The 19,860-nt window shown below is 42.4% G+C and overlaps 3 protein-coding genes across 4 annotated transcripts; 2 read left to right on the forward strand and 1 right to left on the reverse strand.

Annotated features, from left to right (window-relative positions):
* Positions 1 to 303: 303 nt before the first annotated feature.
* On the forward strand, positions 304 to 1,680 carry gpr101 (G protein-coupled receptor 101; the record flags this gene model as incomplete). The annotated part of the gene is made up of 1 exon (XM_079167484.1): positions 304 to 1,680. The coding sequence occupies one exon, from the start codon at positions 304 to 306 to the stop codon at positions 1,678 to 1,680; it is 1,377 nt and encodes a 458-aa protein (XP_079023610.1).
* Positions 1,681 to 4,449: 2,769 nt separating this feature from the next.
* Positions 4,450 to 12,789, reverse strand: tm9sf5 (transmembrane 9 superfamily protein member 5). 2 transcript variants are annotated; one of them, XM_079167364.1, is made up of 18 exons: positions 12,503 to 12,789; positions 11,934 to 12,001; positions 11,643 to 11,736; positions 11,412 to 11,539; positions 11,128 to 11,257; positions 10,559 to 10,686; positions 10,286 to 10,400; positions 10,077 to 10,156; positions 9,874 to 9,979; positions 9,313 to 9,363; positions 8,813 to 8,945; positions 8,051 to 8,170; positions 7,889 to 7,946; positions 7,604 to 7,763; positions 7,334 to 7,485; positions 7,109 to 7,220; positions 6,682 to 6,853; positions 4,450 to 5,123 (listed from the first exon to the last, which is right to left on the reverse strand). In XM_079167364.1, the coding sequence occupies exons 1-18, from the start codon at positions 12,638 to 12,640 to the stop codon at positions 5,056 to 5,058; spliced, it is 2,013 nt and encodes a 670-aa protein (XP_079023490.1). In that variant the 5' UTR covers positions 12,641 to 12,789; the 3' UTR covers positions 4,450 to 5,055. The 2 variants fall into 2 exon arrangements, with proteins under 2 accessions (XP_079023490.1, XP_079023491.1); XM_079167365.1 differs by lacking the exon at positions 9,313 to 9,363.
* A 2,100-nt stretch (positions 12,790 to 14,889) lies between these two features.
* Positions 14,890 to 18,698, forward strand: rbmx (RNA binding motif protein X-linked). Its single transcript, XM_079167905.1, has 9 exons — positions 14,890 to 15,155; positions 15,262 to 15,387; positions 15,774 to 15,880; positions 15,967 to 16,132; positions 16,258 to 16,401; positions 16,507 to 16,624; positions 16,944 to 17,060; positions 17,141 to 17,232; positions 18,055 to 18,698. Exons 2-9 carry the CDS (start codon positions 15,279 to 15,281, stop codon positions 18,369 to 18,371), a joined length of 1,170 nt encoding a protein of 389 aa, XP_079024031.1. The 5' UTR covers positions 14,890 to 15,155; positions 15,262 to 15,278; the 3' UTR covers positions 18,372 to 18,698.
* The last annotated feature ends 1,162 nt before the right edge of the window (positions 18,699 to 19,860 follow it).

Raw genomic sequence — 19,860 nt, forward strand, 5'->3', positions numbered from 1 at the left:
CATCCACAGCATTACAGGCTGAGCCTTATGGATGAGTCTGCTGGACTGTTTTCACGTGTAGGCTAATGGATGATATGGCATGTTTACGTGAGATGTGAGAATAAAGAGAGATGCATGTCGAATTTTGCACCTGAAAGCCACTGGAAACGGAGGAGCAGCTACATCGGCTTATTGTTGTTGCACCGTGGAAAAGCGAACAAAACCACAGCTGGTTTTTCCTCTCCTGACATTCTGCTGATCAAGATGGAACTAACCTGACTTCATGTCAACACGCTGCTGGATGTGAGGCCACACGTGCAGACAATGCCAAGCTCTCAGGCGCCCGATATGGGCACAAATTTCACTGATGCTCCCTGGGAGCCTGGTTTCACCGGCTCTAATCGACACTTGGTGTGGTCCTCCATGGTGAACAGCGTGGTTAAGATGGTGCTCATATCTATCATAGTGTGCGTGTCCTTGTTCGGGAATGTGGTGGTGCTGCTGGTGTTCCAGAGGAAGCCCCAGCTCCTTCACGTGGCCAACCGCTTTGTCCTCAACCTCCTCTTGGCAGACCTGCTCCAGACCATATTAGTCATGCCCTTTGCCATTGCAGCCACCGTGCCAGGCGTGTGGCCCCTGGATGCTCGACTGTGCCAGGCTCTGGTGGTACTCATGCACCTTTTTGCTTTCGCTGGGGTCAACACCATCATAGTTGTCTCTGTGGATCGCTACCTGGCCATCATCCACCCTCTGTCCTATCCCACCCGCATGACCCCTCACCTGGGCACTAACCTGATCATCTGCACCTGGGTGCTCAGTTTCCTGCAGAGCACACCTCCCCTCTACGGCTGGGGGGCCATTGACTTTGACCGGCGTCACAACGTGTGCTCAGTGGTGTGGTCCTCGAGCCTGTCCTACTCTGTCGTGGTGTCCACCTTCTCCTTCTGGCTGCCTGTGCTCATCATGCTCGGATGCTACTGGATGGTGTTCAGAGCGGCTCGGAGGCAAAACGCACTCGTGCACCCCATACAGACACGGTCCTACTCCCAGCCCTGGCCACAGGGACCGAGCAGTCCACAGCGCCAACCGCAGCCCCAACCGCAACCGCAGCCACAACCACAACCACAGCCCCAGCCCCAGCAGGCCAGTCCACCTGATGGCCCCTACTCAAACAGGGGATACCCTGTCCGGGTTAGGCACAGACGCTTCCACTACCACTGCAAGGCAGCTCGTGTAGTTTTCGTGATAATGGCCTCATATATCCTCAGCATGGGGCCTTACAGCATACTTAACACTATATCTATGAGTGCCAGAGCAGCTGTACCCCCATGGCTCTCCTCCCTTGCCCTGGTGCTCTTCTTTTTGCAGTGCTGCCTCCACCCGTACATTTATGGTTACATGCACCGCAGTGTGAGGAAGGAATTCCTCGCGCTGCTCTGCGGGCTGTTCTGCAAACAGGGCCGTCCCAGCCAGAGCTCTGGCGTGGAGAGCTGCTTCACAACCACAGAGGGACGTTTCGGTGCCCACTCTCACCTGCCCAGTCTGACTGCCCGAGTCTTCCCTCTGCGGACTTGGGAGGAGTGCACGACGTCCTCCTCGCCCACTTTTGAGAGGAAGTCAAGGGACAGCCGCAAAGAGACGACCTCCACCAGCGTCAGCTCTGAGAGGGAACTCACAGTCCACAGCAAACGAAGCACATAAACTGTCTCGAGGATCCATCGGATGGACCGTGTACATCACAGAGTGTGGTCACACATTAACTAATATGCCTCGTTGACAACAGGGTCATTCATTCTGAAGTTGCTGGCATTAGAAATAGTGGTATATCTAGTTGATCACCAACATTATGTTAATAACTGTTCCTGATGATTGAATAATAACTGGCTGTGTGACTATTACGTTATTTTCATTGAGTCAAATTTTGAGAAATACACTTTTTGGAGCCAGTTTAAAAGTGTCAGATAAGTCACAATGTAGGCAGCTGTTATTTTTGTATTTTATAGTTGCATTATGTTTTGTCTCTACAAATCGTTTTTAGTATTTTAAATGTGTGCAATTGTTGTGCCAGTTAATTTGACATAAACTGGGCATTTAGATTAATCTCAATTTTGTAAAAGATTCAACCTAATGTAAATGTTTTGTTTTTGTTTTTTCAACTAGACAAATGATCATGTTGGATCAAAGTGATTTGCCCTCATCATGGGCCATAGATGTCTCCGGTAAAGCATTGATCTGCAGTATCTGCACAACAACTATGTCTCCTATAAACTCTCTGTGTGATCCTGCCTGAGGGAACATGATGTACTGTCCTTGTGTTACCGCAAGTTTCGCCTGCAACTAATGAACTCAGGGTATATGCTCGTGGAACAGTGTGTAGTCTCGGTTTTTGAATCTTTGAAGAGCAAGCGAACATATGTGTGTTTACGTCCCGGTCGCGGTAACTGTTCTAGGTCTCTTTTGAGTAACTGAGTAGAATAGTGATTTGGTGCCACATTGTCTTAGCCTCTTAGTTTCCTTTAACTCTCAAGGTGGACATTCTGCATCTTACTGCAGTGTGCCACTGTCTATTTGTACTCAGTATTTGCTGTCTTTTCAGTGTCAGCCTTTCTTTGAGGAAGCTCAGTGTTTTCATTGAGAGAATACAGAGCATAGAGAGCAAGGTATGATAAAAAAAAAAAGTTAAAAAAAAAACACTACTCCAGTGGACTCCTTGCACCAGTTATTTAATGTAGGCTGCATGCAGCAAGATCTTATGTAACAGATTTCTCATATTCCACTGAACACATGTAGATTTGTAAAGTTACCTCCTGGTGCAGTATTTGTAATGGAAAAAAAAACCTGTGTGCTTAAAGAGGATGAGTACTTGTGTAAGTGGCAAACGCTTGCAATGACTCATCTCAGAGAGAAAGTTGTTGGGTAGATGATGTGTTTCCAAAGGATGTCATAGGTGCATTACAACATGTGCATTGTTTGAAAAGTGTGTCAAGTCCCAAGTTTGTCAAGTTTTTGTAGCATTTTGAGAAAGAGAAAAAAATAATTCGACGAACGAGCCAGGATGCTCATAAGGCTATGATAGTTTTCTGAGAAACCACTCACGACTTATCGGACCTGACTGGCTTTGATTTGAGCCTTAGTTGACTGAAAGGGTCACTGTAGAAATCCATACTACGGTATTATAAATGACAATCAAACTTGTATAATAAGTTTGTCTTAGTGTTGCTATGTAAAAGACGAAGGGGTACAGTACAATATGTAATTAAGTTTATTGTCAAATTAGAGAAAAGAATGTTTTTAAGTGCTTTAAAACAACATAATTTTGTGATTTCTATCGTGCTTTTGCATTATTTCTGGTTACCTTATCCGGCATCAAAAGTTGTCTGTTGTTTAATAAAGGTGAACTTATTGTAATATGTGTAAAGTGTCATGTTCAATTTGACATATCTGTTTTTCGTATGAAACACTTCCTTGAGACTAAGTTTACCACAGGTGTTCTCCCTCGCCCCCATCCTCCACTGCCTGGCTTTAGAAATCTAAATCACATGCTGGGAGCAAACCTGCAGGAAAAAGTACAGCAAACCTGTGCAGCACTTTTTAAAAACAGGCCAAAAATGAAATTAGGTTCAAACATACGCTTCTTAATTAGAGGTTTTGTGCATTTGTGGTACACGCAAAAGTTTTAAAATTCAGATCAAAAAAGAAATCTCAACATTCAGCTGGAAATGTTAAAAGGGCTGACGAGGCTCTAGTGAAGGTTCAGTTAGGAATTGACTATATTTTTGAACGCTCATAACTGTAGTTTATTATTCATACATCCTGCCATTCCCTCCTCTGGACTCCATGGGTGGATGAATCTTGCTGCTCGATTATAAACCTCCCGGTAGAGTCTAAGCACCAAAGACTTTCTGTCAAAACTTTATTATCACACATCATCTGTTATAATAAACAATTATCTTTTCTTCATTCACCTCTCTTCTGATTAAATGATATGCACTACGCTGAACCCCATAGCATTGTGTCCGTACACACAAAGTAAAGCGTGCGATTAATTGTGTGCAAAATGTTCACGCATGCATTCTAGTCGCTCAAAGAAAAACATGTGGCCTTCATTTTGGAATCGATTGCATTTATTTGTAAAAAAAAGGTTATCACCTTGAGTGATGACTCCCCACTGCTAGAAGCAAAAGGCAGCAGTGTTTTACGTAGTTACAAGTCACCAAACTGCTTATTAAAATCTAAAAGGGTACATCTGTACTTAATCAGTGAAATCATGAACTGCATTATGATAACTACGTGAGAATCTCTCCGGTGGCCAAACAAACCAGGCATGTCGTTGAGAGGTGGTCCTTCATGTGCAACATACTGTAGCTGTAGCATACGCTTCCATGATACAGATGTGCTTCTTAACCAAGTGTACCCTTTGATTCTATGCAAACTTAAATGTAGCCATCGAAACAAGAGAATGGACATGTATCATAGTAATATCAGTGTTTTATATATCATTTCTGAACTACATTACAGGCTGATATTTAAGGATGTATAGCCCCATCTTCACCTTACAAAAAAAAGAAACTCCTACAGATGACAATCTTTTAAGTTCATTCTCCCGCTCACTCTCTTTCTATACAGTATATGTACACACATTTTTATCATTACATTACAGGTAATGAAAAACAAAACATTTAGCCAAAAGGGAATAGAAAAGCAAAAATACAGAACATTTTACTTTCTTTAGAAAATTCAAATAATTTTTTTCCGCTGTTCTTGTTAAACCCCAAAAAAACAAACGCTCACTATGACAGATAGATAGATCATTGGAACCCACACTGATTTTCAAGGCGCCACTCAAAATATTACTGGTCAACAGTGAAGACAAAATTATATATATATTAAAAAAAAGAAAAGAAAACAATAGCAAACGGAAGTTTAAAGCACAAAAGAGGACGGGCTCTGCTCTTCGGGTCTTTTCTCTGATAAGTGATGGTTTCAGTTCAGGGCCATTCAGACCACTTTATCACCCAGCCAGCCCTGAGGAGGCCAGCACTGCGACAGGAAGGAGTCAGTCTTTCCCTCGGTCCTCTAGTCCACCTTGACCACACTGTAGATCTTATTTACAAACCAGAAGCAGGCGAAGAAGCCGATTGTACCTGAGAGGAAAAGAAAGGTTCGAGAAATGATTTGATGAACGCTATTACAACCGATACAAAAATAACACAGAAAACTTAAAAACACCCAAGACTAGCTGTCATTGAAATCTTTTCAAATATGACAAATATAAGAAAGCACAACATTAATAAAAGGCCACTAGGTCCTGAAATGTATGCACTTCAGGAGCACAGACACAACAACTAACCACAGTGTAAAATTGTAGACTCCATCTACGAAAAGCTTGAAAAAAAAACTTTTGACAGTTAAGACTGCAATCTCCCCAAGAACGCAACAAACACCAGCACTTCATTTTGTCAGCGAGAGAGCACATTCGCCCCCAATGTTCAGAAGCCAGATTGGTCAAAATCCTGGATCAACTCAAGTGGGTATAAAAGTCCTCTGTGACAGCTCAACAGAGGCCAAGCAGCCCAAACCCAAAATAAGTTGGGATCAAAGTTGGGATGAGTCGAAAAAGACAGACAAAAAAATACAAACGGGGAATGAGAGAGATTAGGATTATTTAGATCCAAACTGAAAGCAAGGAGGGAAAAGTGATAATCTTTTCCTTGAATCCTTGGATTATTTCTTAGTGGTAATCTTTTGACATCTCGTCCCCTTGCTACTTACAGCTCTGTCTTGAGATAGTGTCAAGCAGCACCGCAGTGACAAGCAGGGCTACAGGCTAACCGTTATCTGGCCTAGTGACAGTATAACACCAGAAGAATATGTCGTCATCATCTGACATCACGGAGAGCAGAATGTTTCTGGGCGTTGTAAAGTCTAGGCTGTTATCTCGGCCCGTTATCCTTTTTCTGCACCCGCCCCTACTCTCACTACTTGCGTGGTACATCCATCTGCACGACCTCGAGTCACACGGCTGGATTTTGAGTGCAAGCACAGAGAAATTCAGCAATGGTCAGGAATCCTGAAGTCTATAGAGCTCATTATCATCCATGGCAACGAGGAAAAGTGGTGCCTCTATCTTTTGATCTACAGAAAAAGGGAAGAAGCTCCCTGATACAACTAGGCTCTGGCCTGTCAAACAGCAAATCACAGACGGTAAGATTGACCCAAATAAGTCTGCAACACTGGATCTGACCAAGAGGGACTTCCAACACTCTGGTCTAATTTCCCACAGTCGCTCCGATTTTCATTAAACTAAAATGTTCAAATAGGATCCTTGCAAACGAATGCTCTTTAACTTCGTTTGACACGGAACGCTTGGCTTTAACTAAGTGACAAGAGAAGAAGTATTGCACAATAGTGTTTTACGTCATAGGAACAGGATGGAAGTCCTGAATCTTCACATTCCAGTTAAACTGTCACTGAGCAAACATTGACTATCACGCCTACAAACAATACACACCTTTGTGATGGCATACAAGTAAGGATTAGAGCTTACTCCCTGGTAAGGTTAACTAATATTTGCATACACGCTGCGCACACCAGTAAATTAAATTACTATACGATATCTAGGTATCATTGCAACGTGTCAAAAGAAGCAGGAAGTGGTTGTGGCTGCTTAAAGAGCTCACGACACGCATCTCAAAGCCCCACCTGTGAAGAGGAAGAAGATGAGGACCATAATCATGGTGTATCCAAAGTAGAGGATGGTGCTGGCAGCTCCAACTATTTGCAGCTTGGAGAAGAAGTAGTGCACAGCGTAGACGAACAGATAGACTGCTGTGAAGCCGCTGGTCAGGAAGGAACGCCACCACCAGTGGTAGTCCTGGACACACATGACAAAAGATGAGATGTCAGCTGAAATGACCCTGTTCAGACATGTTATTTACATAAAATGTAGTCTGGGCTGTGCGATGTAATAACTAACGACTAATATATTCAAAAGCAAGATCAAGAGGAAGATACTTTAGTTATTTTAGTTGCGTTACTTACAAGTAGGACGATAATATGACAAACGTGCGCTATTAACAGTGAATTTATTGTACTGCTAGAGTGTCATGAGGTCAGATATATCAAGTACCTCAGCACATAGGTGGAAGTAGCAGAGCAGAATTGTGGCCTCAGAGCATGTGATGAGTAGAATAATGAAAACCAGGAACAGGAACCCGAACATGTAGTACATCTGATGAGACCTAAAAGACAAAAGACCACGTGCGTCAACGAGCCAAACTTGCTGAAAGAGTGCGAGCTGTTGAAAACAGAAAATACCGGGCAATCAGGAAAGACATCATTCCTGTTTTCTTACCAAATGCTGTTGAGAATGAAGAACAGTTGGATGAAGATGCAGCCAAAGGGCAGGATGCCCCCCATTACTATACCAGGAATAGGCTTAGTAAAGAAGGACTGCTCAGGAATTTGGCGGGGGATTTGGTTTGTTCGCACCGGTTGCTCAATTGCCTGTACAGGAACACAAAAAAGATTACAAACTCTAAAGCGCACACACACACGCGCAGATTTCATCCGTAATCAATAAGTTCAAGCTACACAATTTGATCAACTAGGAGGCCTAACTCACAGATTTCTTGAATCCAAAGTAGGCACCAATGAAGGTCAGGGGCACAGAGATTCCAAACCACAGAGCCAAAATGGCCACCAGAGTGCCAAAGGGGATTGCAGCTGAGGAACCCTCCACCCACAGGATCAGGTTCATCAGAAAGAAGTCTGCAAACACGATACTAGGGAAGAGAGATGGCCGACCGACAATAACACAGAGAAACAGAACACATGTCAGAATGACAAAATAAGAGCATATACAACAGAAACAGAAACGAAGTACAAAAGATGAGACAACTTCACTGACCCTGGGCACAAGAGTGCTGTCAGCAAGACGTTTGTCTTCCACTTTTCACCTCCAAAAGCTGAGAGCAGAAACAGAGACGGATGAGGATATCGCCATGACAAATATCACACCGACGGCAGCAACTCGTGAAATTTTGCGACAGCGTTTTCCCTGGACTCTTACTTTTGTAAAGGCGAGCAGACACATAGCCAGCGGGCGTGCCCAGCAGAACCCAGAGGACCACCGCACATGTCATGAGCGCCCCTCTGTTCGCCGGGGACAGGAAACCCAGACAGGCCAGGACTACAGTGGGGAAACGGTCATCAGTGCACTCATTCAGACAGAACCATTGTAAATGAAGTACTGGAACTTCTTGGTTGATGATGTAGTTCAATATATTTCAGAGGCTCCAACAGATGGACCTTCAACCTTTGTTTTGAACTTCTTTGTTTGAAACATTTGGACTTGTTCTAAAACTCGCATACATACACGGGGTATGTTTTGGGAGATGGTGCAAAGTTAAAACTCAGCTGGTTGTCTTGAAAGTTCCACTTAATGTATTTAAATTCAGTTTCCACATGCACTCTGTATTAACAATGCATTCATTTTAACTAACCCGACTGAATATAACAACAATGCATCGTATTAGTGTAATATTGACTGTAACAATCAATAAATTGCTGTAACAGGTGTGTGTGTGTGTGAAAAGAATGCAACACTGGTGCCACTCCTTAATGTCCTTTATGTCGGTGAACACAAAAGGAAAAATGCAACGGACGACGAGCCATCAGGGTTCCCACGCTTGCCTTGAAAAAAAATTCCATGTTTTCCATGGTTTCCAGGTACCGTGGGAACCCTGGCCATTCATCAGAAGGAAACTCTAATCCTGTATGTGCAATTATTACCGGCGTTACATAACACAGCCTGATGTAAAACAGTCCTTACAGAGAGTGATGAAGGTCATGATGAAGATCTGGGTGCCCTGTCCGAGGAACACAGACAACAACATGCCTTTCCTGGGGGGGCGGAACACATCGCCGTGCACCTGCTTCCACCCGGACTCCTCCTGCGCGTCCTCCTGGGAAGGGAGGCAGAGAGCAATACAGCGGCGGTCACAACCAAGGGAGGACTCAACATTTACAAATGATACAAGTTTAAAGGCTAACCCACCACCAAGCAGTGATTACTACCTCACCTGTTAGCAAGAAAAAACAAGATGAAGACCGAAAACTTAGTTTACCAAAAGCTGTAAAATGTGGTGTGAAAAACTGCTCCGTCAATTCATGAGTATAAGACCCTTTCTCTTTACAGTTTCACATTAAAAAGTCTTCGCACCATATTTTACATTGTGTTCTAATGTGCCGGTTTACTTCAATCACACACCCAAACACCTCATTTAATAAAACACAAAAGGTTCTGTTGAAAACAGCTTTCGATAAGCTTACGTAGAGAATAGAGGATTTCTCCTTGGTCGTTGGAAGCTTTATCAAGTCTGCCTGTGAAATGTAACAAAATAATTTATAATTCTGGGTACCGTGCACCCAGTGTGATGGGCGGTATTTCACACTGCAGAATTACAGCCATGTAACTGTGATCAAGATGAGCAGTAAACACACACACACTTACTGCCAGGTGAAAACCTGAAAGCTCTGATATTTGTGAGTTAAGTGAGTCAGCTAACATCTAATAATGTCATTATCCACTGTGGAATAAGATGTACAATACAGGCATTAAGTGTCCCATTAAAGCCCACTAGCGTAGCCTCAATGATGTCTGCTCATTAGCTAGAAACAAGGCTGCACTGTTTTCACAGAACGTGTACCATCTACTTTGAATACTTCATTTGCATGGTGGCAACATATTGACAGAACAGGACAAGAACTAATGAAATTCAAATTGTACCCTTAAAAAAAACTAACCGCTGCATCTTCAAGAAATCGTCACTTGTATGCTAGTGCTTCATGTACACATCTGGAAGAGAGATTTCTGTTCTACAATGCCGTTACCTGGTCCACCTGGTTGTATCTGGCAATGTCCTTGTGCAGGGTTCTCAGCATGATCATGGCCACCATGCCAGACAGGAAGAGGACAATGACCAAGGAGTTCATGATGCTGGAAAAACACACAAAGACATACCATAGCATGAAGTAACAAGCAGCAGGAACCAGGATATTTTCTGTGGTGCACAATGTGAAGAATGTCTTCATACCTAAACCATTGGATGTTGGTGTGAGGCATGGAGACAAGGATGTAGTCCCACCTAGAGGCCCACTTGATGGAATTGTTTTCCTGTAAAAGGAAGTAAAATAGTTGCAAAAAACACATCACAGACAAAAATAGGCACATAGAAATAGTTATATATATATATACATATAACACCATATATAGTACAATTGGGCATGTAGTTTGGAGGCCTACCTCAAATGTGACAGAGTAGGTGTAAATTATCGACACATCACCATCAAACGCCCCAGGGACCTCCATTGGGCTGCCTCCTTCACAATTTGGATTTTTTCCATCTGCTTGTTTGATGCTGTTGTGCACAAAACACACAAAATCCCTCATGTTAAATTATTAACAAATCTAGTGCTGCTTTTGAACAGTGGGAGTTGGAATTTGGATGCAACATGTTGAGGTGGATTAGACATGAATCAAAATATCTTCACGTCATATTAAACCAATCGCAATTACCTCTTTGGCTCCAGAGTGGCAGCGACCAGCCGGGCCCCTCTCCACCCTTCTTCTGCTCCGCTGTGGTAAGTGATCTTGATGTCCACATGGTTGAAGACGTAAAATGTGTTCTTCTTGTTGAACTCGGACTGAGAATAAAAATATGTTATTCAATATCAAGTGCTCAAATTCCTCGAGGATAGATTTGTAAACAAACACCTGTATGTTGTTCAGTATCTTCTACACTGTAATTGTACTGTTCAAAACATTAAATACAGTTTGAGACAAAATGACAGTTAATTGTGAATAAAGGATTTATTTTTGTATTGTTTTAACACAATGAGCTAATATGCTCTATAAATACTCACTAAACTCAGCAAAATGATGTATATTATTTTGAAAACTAGAATTTTTAAATGATTACATTAAGTGATTAGTTGTGAAAGAGCAAAATCATATCATTATCTATATCTTTCAGGGACAACCCTTTACAAAATAAAGGATCCCGTCAGAAAGCAGAACAATTATCTCAAACTTACTAAATATGTTGAGTAGAGTACACACGTTCAAAGACAGAAATCACAACTCACATTGATAACACAAGCATCTTTAGCTCGGCCATCTACTGTAACGAGGCAGCCAATGGGGAAGCCTGGGTTGCAGTACTTCTGACCATCTTCCACATCATAGCACCATGTCACCGGCATGTTGTCAATGATCCTGGAAAAAAAGAATTGGTTTACCTAAACAATCTTCTTGATAAATAAAGCCTGTGCTTGCATGGGTTAGCTTTACCTGTTCCCCATCTTTAGAATAAACCCCCCCCTAATTTACGTAACTCATGTCAAGTAACAATGGAATGACGTTTACAAACCAGTGGTGCTGGTAGTTCAGCTGCATTCCCATCTTAAGAAAATCCAGTTTGGTTGCATCTTCCTTATTGTCTTTCTTGTAGGTTTTGGAGCAAACCGCCTGGCATTTCACATCTTGTTTGAAGTTCACCTGTAAAAAAGGCAAATGAGAGTCATGTTGCATTAATATAATACATGAAACAAAACTTATATGAAGACACCACGCAGGCTTAGATTTTCTGGTTATCACCCACCTTGTATGGTGAAGACTCAATTCGTTCACCAAACAGCACCTGTCCAAGGTTCTCAGAAGGCCTCTTCTCCTGGGCATCTTTGCAAAAGTCAAACCTTTAAGAATGTAATAGATGGTCACACACACACACACACACACACACACACACACACACACACACACACACACACACACACACACACACACACACACACACACACACACACAGAGAGAGAGAAGATGTCATTGAGCTGGAAAACATACATCGAAAAATGTCTCAAATGGCATCAAGGAGAAACGAACTGTTACTTACACATCGTACTCATAAGGCAGGACGGACTCCACAGAGTCCAAGCGATTTACAAACAGCTGAATCACTGTCTGTAAGGAAGGAAAAGCAGTTTGTCGCTCAGTGTATTTTTGGTAGTTGACAAACTGGTTTACACAGGCCCAAAGCTGACAGGTTGAGGTTGGCCATCGTCACTCCAAATTAGCCTTGGCAGGTAACGTAAGCAGAGCAGTGGCCAGTCATGACTATTATCTATCATAATTCGTTATTTCAATCAGTGCTAATATGCCAATAATCTCATGGTGGGCTGGTGCACAACCAACACCTCGCTAGTTTATGTAGTCCAGTGGCCACAACATCAATAAGTAACTAGTATTGTTAGATAACGTTATAACGTTTTTAGCTGTATATATTAGCCTATTTGCAAGGGCTCCCGGTGTCAGGTAATAGACTGGGCCTAAAGAGAGGTTTGGCTAGCTAGCAAGCTTAAGGAAGATAACACATTTCAATGAATATGCAAATTCCAGCTACAGAATAAAAATGCAATTACGGTACATTACAGACAAACGGTCGGTCTCGTGACTTCAACATACCTGGCAATCTTCGCCGCCTTTGCCGTCTTCACAAAAACTCACTGGGGCTAAACCCGGAAGATAAAACGCAGAGCACAAACAGAAATACGAGACTAGCGAGTAAACCAGCACAACACCAACGTGTATCCGCCTCTTCATTGTTATCACAGACGGGATTCTCCTTAGATTGTATATACTTATGTCCAAGGACGGTGCTTCCTTCTTCTAAGAAGAGGGGAGGTTTGCTAGCTGTACACTGTTAGCTAGCTCCGTCGTTCTCGGGACGCAGTAGCTCATATGTGCTCAAGCAGCATCGGTGACGTTCAACTCCATCAAGTTACGTGGAAGCCACAACAACAGCACCGGAAGTTCAACTATTTCACCTTCAAAATAAAAGTGTATAATAAGTAATCTGTTTAGTTTGTAGGATTTATACATTTTTAACAGATGTGGATACAACAAAAACATGTTTTTTATAGGATACGTTTTGTATGAATACGATTATAATCAAGTACATTCTCAGTTTAATTCAGGTACACCCGCAATAGTTTTATGTTGAAAGGAGAAAATCTAACTTCTTGTTTTGTTCTGAGCGACTTGCTTGACACCGTGGAAGTAGCACTGACGTTGCTTATTGATTCCTCCATAAAACATCCTTGTCTTCTTTATACGAACAGTAACGTCACTGTGCTATAAACTGAACATGAGCTAGAAAAAAGATTATCTACGGTTTTTTTTGTGTGAAAGATATATAGATAGTACTAGAGATAAGATGAAAGAAACATAACTACATTCCGATTACTGACTAATTTTAGAAACATTGTAACTGACTTGAAAAACCGGATGGGGTAAAGCTGCAAGCACCACTCAGCAGTTACATGACAATGTTGCTTAAATGTCAAGGCATCAATAATGATAATACAAAATAGATATAATAATGCAATATTCTATTAGAGGTAATTGAGAAAATGTTGTATTTTTGGTGCGTTATATATATTTAGTTGTTACTTTTTTAAACAAGTACAATTTTGAATTTTATGAATGCAGGACTTTTACGTATATTGTCTTGCAGTATTTCTACAACTTGTTTAAGTCCATTCAATATTGTACAATTCAATTAACTTAATATTTTCCGAGGAAGAAAGTCACAACTTTTTTCAAGTTTATACTGGTAAATACAGATGGATGACAAATTAAAGGGAAAGCGTGAGGGATGAAACATAACAGATGTCCCCAGTGCTGGATCATGGTCCTGTGAGGGCCCTGGGCACATGTCCTTTGATGCCCTTTTAGAACAAAATAAAGTATATCTATGGAGAATTGTGTACTCTTGTAGACAATTCAACACATTGGTTGTATAGATATGAATGCTGATGACGAAGCAACAAAGTCACACCCACAATGCATGGTTATCAAGACAGGGTCAGTGTTTCAAGACAGGTTGACATGGACATTTTAAAAACTTAGAAGTCTAGGGGCCTTCTCATTGTAAGCGGTGAGGGATCTTGGGGTCCTAGTGGTTTGATTACGCTAAAAGCACCCAGGGACCTAGTGGTCAACTTACACTGTGCCCACTGAGGGCCCTGGCGTTCAACTTTCTTTGGAAGCCTGATGATTGGAAGCCCCCCTTCATGGCTGAGGTTCTGGGGCACTGGCCCCACTGGCCCTTACAGTTCATAATCCAACCATGGATGACGATGCTTCCATACAGTGTCAGATACGTTGCCAAATTATCACCATGTCACACTAAATGTGTTTAATCCATTTGGAGGATCACATCCTGATGCCCAATTGCTAAAAAACTTCACGTTTACTAAACTGATTACAAAAACTCACAAAGTCCTCACAGTCGCCAGGTCCCCTCCATATAAGAAGGAAAATGCGGGTATGCTAGAATCTTATTTTCTTGGATAGGCTTATGTGGCTAAAGGGGGCTTAAGAATCTGCCGCAAGAAGGAATGTATAGCCTACATCCAGGTCAAGCTGAGAGAAGATTAAGGAATTGTTCTCTGAATAAGAGATATGATAGATCTAATAAAACCCTCTGATGATTTGTGTGAATGTGTCTCTTTAAAATAGTAACCCATACTGGCTACTTGTGGTCTGCAACAAACCAATGAGCATTGGTGCACACAGAGTTATAACTGGGTATATTCACATGGCATGTCCAAAAACTTAACGTTTCTTTCCATTATTTTGTGACATCACAACCAAAGTCAGTTTGGAATTTTGTTTAATATGTAATTCAGTAGAAGATCGTGTGGATTGGTCCATTCTACTATACTATAAATATGACTTAAACCACGAACTGTAAACACTTTAAACAGGATTCGCAGTTTTCAACTGTAGGTGGCAGCGTAACGTGTTGGGGCCTCTGGTCTACCGGAAATAGAAGAGAAGAAGAGGAAGGAAGGGCGAGGAACAAACGTTACGCACCGTAGCTTACACAAAGCCGCGAACAGTACAGTCTGGTAACAGCTGACTGCATACTTAATAGAAATCACATAGCACTGTTGCTTTTTATTTTAATTATTTTTTATAGTAGCGTGTTGGCATTGGAAAGCTCGAGTACCCCGTTAGCTAGAATACTTGCTAGCTAGCGTTAGCAAAGTAACTAGCCAAAACAGCTGGCACGTTTATCGCCATTTTGCGCAATCAACAGTCCAGGAGCAAGGTAATCCCCACATACATGTCTGGATACTTGAGGGGAAGTACAGCGTAGCAGGCTTGTGCTTGCAAATGCAACAAGTTCCAATGACAATATACTGTTTGTTCGGCAGGTGGTGTATCGCTCAGCATGGCAGAGGCAGACCGACCAGGGAAGCTCTTCATCGGTGGACTGAACACCGAGACCACAGAGAAGGCCCTGGAGCAGTATTTCAGCAAATATGGCAGGATTGTCGAAGGTGCGACCGAAGCTGCTGTTGACCAATTTATCTTCAATTTCGTACATTGGTTAACTCTTGATAAAATAGTCAATATCTGCAATTATCTATCAGTTTACATAATTCTTAAAATTGCGTAATGTTTGCTGATTCGCGCTTTTGATGCCAATCAAACGCGTGCAGCCTGGCTGTACTTGTAAAGGCATCAAGTGCCCGCCATTTCACATTTAAGGAGGGTTAACGTAAGACTTTATTTGTATTCATTTTGAATAAACAATCAATCACAAGTTCACTTTTTCCAGTCCCCACTTTCTCTTCACTTAACATGAAGCCTATTATATACTATAATAAGACAGTCTTTAAACCATGCACAAGCTCTCCTCTCACTCTGTATTTCCTCATTTCAGTTATCTTGATGAAAGACCGTGAAACAAACAAATCAAGAGGCTTTGCCTTCGTTACTTTTGAAAGTCCGTCTGATGCAAAGGATGCAGCGCGTGAGATGAATGGAAAGGTAAGTGCAATCTTAAAGCAGCCATAATAAAAAAAGAAAAAAGAATCCGTTTGAATTTGTGATTGTAATTTGAACTCTTCCACCAGTCTCTTGATGGCAAGCCGATCAAAGTGGAGCAAGCAACAAAGCCTCAGTTTGAGAGTGCTGGCAGACGAGGACCTCCACCAATGCACTCCCGCAGTCGTGGTCCACCCAGAGGCCCCCGTGGTTCCAGGGGAGGTCCTGGTGGGATGAGGGGCCCGCCGTCCAGAGGTAAATTCTTGAGTTTGTACAATTATAGAATGTGTTTATAGTTCAAAATTCTCACTGAATGTAGTGTTTTGTTCAACATCTTTGGAGCCTGTGTGTTAATATTTGCATTTCTTGTCTGTGAAAAGACTACTATGATAATTCAGGGAATGCAGACACCTTCTTTAAAGGGATGTCATCCAGGGGTCCCCCTCCGATGAAGAGAGGACCTCCAGTTCGTAACGGAGGTCCTCCTGCCAAGAGGTCCGCCCCATCTGGTCCCATGAGCAGAAGTAAGTGTGCTGGCTGTGTAGACTTCAACAGCTCCTCTGCAAGTACCCAAACACATTTGGTGATTAATGAGCGTGTTTTTTTTTGTGTTACTTTGTATGTTCCAGCCCCCATGTCAAGGGACAGGGACCCCTATGGTCCACCCCCTCCTCGCAGAGACTCCATGATGTCCAGGAGGGATGATTATCCATCACCAAGAGATGACCATTACAACTCCAAAGACAGGTGGGCTATTTATTCACCGTTAGTTACATTATACAGTGGGCTGACACTATCAACCAAGTTTTTGCTGAGCTGAAACAAAAGTATTTTGAATATTTGTTTCTGACATCTATAGTGTTTCGTTATACACCAACTGTTTTCAAAAAAAATATAAGTAATGAATTCAAATATGTGATCCAGATTCATATCTTAAATCACAATCTGTTACCCGTCTCTTACCTCATTTGAAAACTTAACAGTTTAGATCTTAGGCAAAAATAAAGCAGAGGATATCTACTATAATGTGGTTACAGTTTGTAATTATTTGTGCAATGTTTTACAGCTACTCGAGTTCCAGAGATTCAAGGGACTATGGAGCTCCCCAAAGAGATTATTCATACAGAGAATACTCCAATTCCAGTTCCCGAGATGACTATGGCTCAATGTCAAGAGGATACAGGTATGAGTTGATACAAAAAGTTAAAGACTGAGATTGGGTCTCACCTGGCCCTTTTAATAACGATTGTTCCCATTATGTAGTGACCGTGAGGGTTATAGCGGAGGCCGGGAACCCAGAAGCTATGTGGACCGTTCAAGTGGTGGCTCCTACAGAGATTCATATGATGGTTACGGTAAGATATGACTGCATTAGTGTAATGACGGACAGGTAACCACTGTGGCACAAAGAAAGAAGAGCTGCACGAATAACCAACCAATTCATACCATTGACTACCGCAGTCACAAGAGGCTGCAGTTTTTCTTCTCCCCAGAGGAAACAGCATTTCAAGCAGCCTCGTAAAGCTTTTCTCTTTCCCTTTGCCGCACCCCAAACCTGCAATCCAAATTGCACATTTTCATGCTATTAAGAATACATGGCCATTGGCATCTCAACTGAAAAACAAAATTCTATTCAAAAGCTGTTTCCACATATCCCAGTCCATGTTACCGCTGCATTTGGCAACCAAAAAAAAAATCAGTTTGTGGCAATATCATGCGGAATATTTAATGAGCCCCAGAGAGTTTGCAACCATAAGGAACCCCAAAAAGTCCTTGGAAACACCCGTTGACCACTGAGTATGTGTTGCCTAGCAAAGCACTCCCTCAAGGAGTAACGTTCAAAAAGTACATCAAGACAACTCTGAAAACCTCATCCTTACCTGCAATTCTAACACTTGGAGCTCTAAAAGGAAAAATGGCTTCTCAAATCAATGGCATGCTGAGATGGGTAACACCGCCCGTTTATTCCCTGTGCTTGGATATATTACTGCCCGTATCGACTAAACACCCATGTTAGACGTAAGCATCGATAACACGATGGGACATTTAAACATGTCGCCCATTTAATTTATTTGTCAGCGAATGAATTCTATTGGCCAAAGAAAAATGAGCACGTCACAGTGCAAGAAAGTGTATAAATTGAACCTTGCCAATTACCTGACCCATTGACCCTGCAGGTAACTCTCGCAGCGCCCCACCTTCACGGGGCCCCCCACCAGCCTATGGTGGGAGCAGTGGAAGCAGTCGTTACGATGACTATGGCAGCAGCTCCCGGGATGGCTATGGCAGTCGTGACAGTTACCCCAGCAGTCGGAGTGAGCCATACCCACCTAGCCGTGGTGAGCGAATGGGCAGGCAGGAAAGGGGCCCAGCTCCCCCTGTCGAGAGAGGCTACCCTCCTCGTGATTCGTTCAGCAGCTCAAGTCGTGGAGGGCCACGTGGTGGGCGCGGTGGCAATCGGCCTGATAGAGGGATGGCTCGCAGCAGATACTGAACTGGACTTGGAAATCACATTAAAGCAAACCGTAGTCTCCGTGCACAGTTACCAAAGTGTTGTGGAAGAAATCTGACAACCAGACAAACTAGCCATGTCTAAATCTGTGGAATATGAAGCTTAGCTTTGACCTGTATCCTGACTTTTCCAGTTTTTTATGTGTAAACGTTTTTTGTTTTTGTTTTTTTTTAGTATTTCTCTTGGTCGTGTAACCGTACAGTTACCAAGTGGGTGTTAGTTTTTTTGTACATTCAGTGCTATTGGAATCTGCAATGCCCCTTTCAGTCTGGCTTTCCTACTCTAATAAAGCTTTTAGTTGTACCTTGACCACTGCTCATCGATTTTCAAAGCGGGACCAAAGAACGTAACATGAATGTAAAGTTGCAACATGATCTCATTTGCAATGCTCTCTGCAAAGCATAGGTGAGTCTCTGCCCATGACAAATGTGCCGTCGACTGGACGCTACTGTTTTCAAGGGTTAGGCCAATGTTACTGTCAAAATGTTCCATGTAGTTTCCTTGGAAATGGATCCATCACCATAGAGCCATTTGATGGCATGCAACGACAAAGTCAAAGGCAACAACAACAACCAAATGCAGCTCGACTGGTAGTCAACAGCTGGTAAGCAAAGTAAACCTCTTTGTTTCTCATCTGTAAATGAGTTTCTCTTTGTCCTGTATTGCAATCTCCCCACAAAGGGTGGTACTCGAGACAACGTTTGCCTCAGAAGACAAAAAAAAACAACCCCGGAGGTCAACTGAATGTGCCGTTTTCATTGTAGTCGGTTTTCGCCTGCTAACATTGTCAAAAGTGCAGCAACAACCCAAGAAGTTTCGTCCTTTTTCAGCAATGAAAGTTTAACCGCCATTTTGCCCACTGTGCCCTCACAATGACCCTTTTTAACCAATCGTCAAACTCAGTAAAATGATTGGCTACAGTGCATTTTTTTTAATTATTAGTAAAGATGTCCCGAGTTTTATCTTGGGGGGGGAAATTCATTTTTTTTTTTTTTTTTTTTAAATTAAGAGCCATTTACTCGGTATCGAAACCTTTTCCACGAGCATGCCAATCGAAACAACGGAGACCTCTGGAAGAACACCATCGCCCTAACTGCCAAACTGGAAACAATCGCAGAAGCAAATTCGCAGTCTGACCAAGGACTAAAAAAAACAAACAATTTTCAGCTGTTTTATGAATACATGATTAAGAGAAGGGCAACGTGTTAATTGTATGTTCTCGTTGCAGGATGAACGACCCTCCAAGGCAACTGCCCTTGCAACTAACCAGAATTCTGTCCTCAAGATGTTTGGACCAATTAACCCTCAGTGCACCAGATGCCGGTACGTCTACCAGACTAAATGATTGAGTGGATTCATATCCCTGTGGAATAAAATTGTTGATGTAATCAGTTGTTTGTGATGTTTACTGTCTTTCAGGTGCGGGCACAGGTTTCCGTTGAGAGTGCCGGTGGAATCCTGTCTTCAAGTG

This window comes from Pholis gunnellus (assembly GCF_910591455.1).
Source record: "Pholis gunnellus genome assembly, chromosome: 10".
In the NCBI taxonomy this organism is placed as follows: Eukaryota; Metazoa; Chordata; class Actinopteri; order Perciformes; family Pholidae; genus Pholis; species Pholis gunnellus.

What these genes read in the sequence shown, in the direction of transcription:
- rbmx (XM_079167905.1), top strand. Translation starts at nt 15,279, where the DNA reads ATGGCAGAGGCAGACCGACCAGGGAAGCTCTTCATCGGTGGACTGAAC. An exon ending in ATATGGCAGGATTGTCGAAG is followed by an intron (nt 15,388 to 15,773) that starts GTGCGACCGAAG and finishes TCCTCATTTCAG; the next exon opens with TTATCTTGATGAAAGACCGT. An exon ending in AGATTCATATGATGGTTACG is followed by an intron (nt 17,233 to 18,054) that starts GTAAGATATGAC and finishes TTGACCCTGCAG; the next exon opens with GTAACTCTCGCAGCGCCCCA.
- tm9sf5 (XM_079167364.1), bottom strand. Translation starts at nt 12,640, where the DNA reads ATGAAGAGGCGGATACACGTTGGTGTTGTGCTGGTTTACTCGCTAGTC. An exon ending in CCTACTCTGTCACATTTGAG is followed by an intron (nt 10,157 to 10,285) that starts GTAGGCCTCCAA and finishes TTCCTTTTACAG; the next exon opens with GAAAACAATTCCATCAAGTG. An exon ending in AGAAATCCTCTATTCTCTAC is followed by an intron (nt 8,946 to 9,312) that starts GTAAGCTTATCG and finishes CTCCCTTCCCAG; the next exon opens with GAGGACGCGCAGGAGGAGTC.